The 5000-nt window shown below is 47.0% G+C and overlaps 1 protein-coding gene across 2 annotated transcripts in view; it reads right to left on the bottom strand.

Annotated features, from left to right (window-relative positions):
• PRPF4 (pre-mRNA splicing tri-snRNP complex factor PRPF4) overlaps nucleotides 1-5000 on the bottom strand; it is an 11452-nt gene that overhangs the window by 1531 nt on the left and 4921 nt on the right. For both annotated transcript variants that reach the window (XM_081967276.1, XM_081967277.1), the window contains exons 8-14: nucleotides 4801-4895; nucleotides 4006-4064; nucleotides 3776-3899; nucleotides 2507-2596; nucleotides 1550-1672; nucleotides 963-1070; nucleotides 175-293 (exon numbers count right to left, since the gene is read on the bottom strand). In XM_081967276.1, the coding sequence (XP_081823402.1) occupies nucleotides 175-293; nucleotides 963-1070; nucleotides 1550-1672; nucleotides 2507-2596; nucleotides 3776-3899; nucleotides 4006-4064; nucleotides 4801-4895 (718 nt within the window). The remainder of the gene's footprint in view (nucleotides 1-174; nucleotides 294-962; nucleotides 1071-1549; nucleotides 1673-2506; nucleotides 2597-3775; nucleotides 3900-4005; nucleotides 4065-4800; nucleotides 4896-5000) is intronic.

Here is a 5000-nt window from a genome sequence, read left to right as displayed (position 1 = left end):
TGCTTCGCTGGGAGACGCCCCTGCGGGCAAGCTAAGTTGGCTTTAAAGAACAAGGGAAGCTGCCCCATTGCCCTCAAATCTTAGCCCCCAACTGCCAGGCCCTCGGCAGTTCCCCAAAGCCGAAGCTCGGGTTTTCAGAGTCCGGATTTGAGACTTCGTGGGAGAAAGGCTTACGTTCGAATTTCACTCCGGTGATCAGATTCTGATGGGCGGGAATGGTGTAAATGCACCTCCTCTGGCGAAGGTCCCAAATTTTACAGGTGTTGTCTCCACTGCCAGTGGCGATGTGGTACCTAAGAATGGGGGGAGAAGGTGGGAGAAGAAGAAGAAGAGTGAAGCTGGGGCTTATACTTAGCAGAGGGGGAGTAGGAATAGCAGTAGCCCTTAGACTTATATACCACTTTTCAGTGCTTTTACAGCCCTCTCTAAGCAGTTTATAAAGTTAGCCTATGCCCCCCAACAATCTGGGTCCTCATTTGACCCACCTTGGGAGGACGGAAGGCTGAGTCTGGTGAGATTCAAATTGCCCAATTGCAGGCAGCCGGCAGTCAACAGAAGTAGCCTGCAGTACTGCACTCTGACCACAGGGCCAGCATGGAAAGGTGAATGAATCAACATTAAGGACACATGAGCCGTGGCAGGGTGTGTGGCAACTTGTAAAGCGTTGCCATCACTATTATCAAGTTGACATTGGAGGAAGGATTCCACGTATACCTTCGGCCAGAGTCGGATCTCATATTTCTACAACCTCGTTGGTGGATATGATTTATGACACAGAATAAGGGAAAGGGAGAGTTAGGGATAAAGTGCAAAGACCATTAAGCGGAAATCAGTTTCGACTCTGCAGAAGCACATGCCAAAATGTTGCTCCTAATAAATGACTGGATTTCTTTTGAACTTTTGTCTCGAGGCTCGTAAATTAATTAGGTCATGTTTTGGAAACGTCACAGTGTGGCTCTTACCCGTTCGGGGAAAAGCTGACCCCGTAGATCTCTTTGAGATGACCTTCCAAGAACATAATGCACCGTCCGGTGCGCAAGTCCCAGACGCGGCCAAAGGCATCCAGGCCACTGGAAAGAAACAAAACAAAATATGTTCGATAAATAAAACGTAGTCCTCAACTTACAACGGTATGTCTACTGAAGTTATAACAGCGCCGAAAGAAAGTGACTAATGAGCGTTGTTCACACTTACGACCGTCGCAGCATCCCCATGGTCATCTGATCAAAATTTGGATGCTTGGCAACCGTCTCATATTTATGTCCTGGGGATCACGTGATCGGGGGAGGGGGGGAGGCCAGATTCGCTCAGCGACAGCATGGCTCACTTAACGAGTGCAGCGATTTGCATAACCACCAGGGCAAAGAGGTCATAGAATAAAGGCGGGACTCACTTAAGAACCGCCTGGCTTAGCAATGGAAATGCTGGCTTCGATGGAGGCCGTAAAGCAAGGAAGTCCCAGGGGAGGGTCCCAAGTGAAGGCCGGCCTTGGGAAAGCCTTGATGCCATTCAGCCAGCGAAGGCCTTGGCACAGAGGTTGAGGGCTTACCCAGTGCCGGCTAAGGACCCGTCGCCATGGAAGGCGATGTCGTAGACCCCTTTGCTGTGCCCTTCCTGGTGGAGAATCTCCTCCTGGGCCTCCAGGTCCCACAAACGCCAGGAATGGTCATAGCTACAGAGGGAGAAATAAGGAAGGTTAACCTGGCCGATCTTGTAGAGGCCCAGAAAGTGTTTCCCCCACAATGCATAAGTCTCAGTGCTAGCTCTGCCTGTCAATCTATCTGATCTAATCTATCTATGTGTCATCCATCTATCATCTATCAATCTGTCTGTCATCCAGCTATCATCTACCATCTATCTATCTATCAATCAAATCTATCTATCTATCTATCTATCTATCTATCTATCTATCTATCTATCTATCTATCTATCATCTATCCATCCATCTGTCATCCATCTATCATCTATCATCTACCTATATGTCTGTCTGTCATCGATCTATCATCTACCATCTATCAATCAATCAATCAATCAAATCTATCTGTCTGTCATCCAGCTATCATCTACCATCTATCTATCAATCAAATCTATCTATCTATCCATCTGTCATCCATCTATCATCTACCATCTATCTATCAACCAATCAATCAAATCTATCTATCTGTCTGTCTGTCTGTCATCGATCTATCATCTATCAATCAATCAATCAATCAAATCTATCTATCATCTATCATCTATCATTTATCATCTATCTATCATCTATCTATCTATCTATCTATCTATCTATCTATCTATCATCTATCTATCTATCTATCTATCTATCTATCTATCTATCTATCTATCATCTATATGTCATCCATCATCTACCTATATGTCTGTCTGTCATCGATCTATCATCTACCATCTATCAATCAATCAATCAATCAAATCTATCTATCTGTCTGTCTGTCTGTCTGTCTGTCTGTCATCCATCTATCAGCTACCAATCAATCAAATCATCTCTTACCATGTGGTGCCCAAAAATCTGCCGGAGGGATGCCACGTGACCCGGGCCACTCTCACTGTGTGGCCTTCTATATCAGCCACTGGTTCATCACTGAAAGAAACCAAGAAGGGGCAGAAGGTAAGAAACCAGGGGAGGGGAGGGGGGAGGGGAGCGTCACATGCTCCAAATTCACGGTAAATGTGGTTTTTTACTCATTTTTTATGCCTGCAAGCACGCACACCTATCGCAGGTTTTGGCAAACCTGTAGTGGATGATCTTGGCAAAGAGGGGTCAAAATCGTGCCATCCTTGGTGGTTTGTCAGCTTGGTTGATTTCTTGCAGATGTTTTGTAACCCAAATAGGTAACAGCATCAGTGCTAGAAGTAGGATGTGGGGGGAGGAGGAAAACGAGGAGGACTTGGTCCTCTCTGAGCTTGGTTGTTTTCTCGCATACGTTTCATTACCCAAATAGATAACAGCATTACTTCTAGAAGTAGGGTGTGGGGGGAAGAGAAAGAGGAAGAGAAAGAGGAAGAGGAGGTGGAGGACTTGGTCCTCTCTGAGCTTGGTTGTTTTCTGGCAGACGTTTCAGGACCCAACCGGAGGTCACCTAACGCTGAACACCCAACGCTAAACAAATTTTCTGCTGAAAGGGAAGGGTCTGGCTCCTGCCCCCTCAGTTGTAGCTTGGCAACAACTCCAGCCGGCCCCCCTCACGAGCAGATTCCCTGTTGCCTAATGCTGGCTCAGCAACATTGGACGGGCTGCAGATTCTGGAATGCAAACTGAGGCCATCAGCAGATTGTGGCAGCGTTGAGTCTTTAACGTTACTGGGGAACAGTGTCGTGAATTTATGGGAGGAGTTTTATATATAAAACTTTACATATATATATATGTAAAGATTGCACATCTGTGCTAGTGGTTCCCTGCTCTAGGGGGCGGTGTTCATCTCCGTTTCAAAGCTGAAGAGCCAGCGCTGTCCGAAGACGTCTCCGTGGTCATGTGGCCGGCATGACTCAATGCCAAAGATGCACGGAAGGCTCTTCCCTTCCCACCAAAGGTGGTTCCTATCTTTCTACTTGCATTTTTGATATGCTTTCGAACTGCTAGGTTGGCAGAAGCTGGGATGAGTCACGGGAGCTCACTCCGTTACGCGGCGCTAGGGATTCGAACCGCCGAACGGCAGACCATTCTGATCGACAAGCTCAGCGTCTTAGTCCCTTTGCCACTGCGTCCCATCCGTCCTGAGGCTTTTATTGGACATAGCAAATGAGAAAAGTCTGCATGTACCTTTCCAGACTCCAGAGCTTGACAGAGCCATCGGCGGCGCAAGACGCCAGATTGACGTCCTTCTTGTCCAATGAGATGGTGGCTTTGGGGTGGAAGACGATGGCGCCGACGTTGGTGTTGTGCCCTTAGGGGAGGTGAGAAAGCTGTCAGTTCGAATCGCGATCCACCAGGATACGCTTGCCCGGTTCTGAACCGGGCTATGGGTCAAAGGGAGGGGAGAGATGCAGTACCTCGCAAAGTGAGGACGAGATTGCAATCTGGCACCGACCATATCTTGCAGAGCCCGCTCCTGTGGGCCGAAAGAAAGGAGACCACCAGTGAAAGATTAGGACTCTTCGCTGCTATAGATTATTCGTGCTCAAAGTCTTCAAAGCTCCCCTCTTCGCATATGGAATGTTTTTTTTAGTAAAAAGGGTAAAAGTTCCCCTCGCACACGTGGGCTAGTCATTCCTGACTCTAGGGGGCGGTGCTCATCTCCGTTTCAAAGCCGAAGAGCCAGCGCTGTCCGAAGACGTCTCCGTGGTCATGTGGCCGGCATGACTAAACTCTGAAGGCGCACAGAACGCTGTTCCCCTCCCACCAAAGGTGGTTCCTATTTTTTTTACTTGTACTTTACGTGCTTTCCAACTGCAAGAAGCTGGGACAAGTAACAGGAGCTCACTCCGTTACACGGCGCTAGGGATTCAGCCTTTCTGATCGACAAGCTCAGTGTCTTAACCACTGCATCCCTATGTTTTTTTAGGAGAGGCCTCTAATTTTTTCTTCAGAGTTATTAATGGCAATTAACAAAGCAATAACCTGTTAAACTAAAGAATAATTATAACTAGAGAGCAATACCACCCACACATCATGAAGGTGCGTAGAACCTAATAAAAATGATTTCAAATTAGATTTAGGCCAATTCTATAAATGTCAGAGTTTTTTGTTTTAAACTGGGTGCCCCCTTCAGTCATTCTTTTGCTCTCTCTTGCCTGAGGTGAAACCCCCCCTCTCCCATCCCTCCAAGACAACAAAATTCTTCTTACCAACAGGCTGTGGCCAAGAATTTGGAGTTGGAACTGAAGTGACAAAAGGAAATAGGACGGTCATCTCCAATTTGGCTGCAGAAGTTATTCAGGGACTGGAAAAGAAGCACACCAAGAGGATGAAGCTGCCAATTCTTTCCAAACAATTTGTCAGGCCTGCAGTTATATTCCTTTTTAGGATCTTCGGCCTGCCACCCTTT

This window comes from Natrix helvetica, assembly GCF_964273705.1.
Source record: "Natrix helvetica genome assembly, chromosome: 15".
NCBI lineage: Eukaryota > Metazoa > Chordata > Lepidosauria > Squamata > Natricidae > Natrix > Natrix helvetica.
This window is presented reverse-complemented; position numbering and strand designations above follow the sequence as displayed.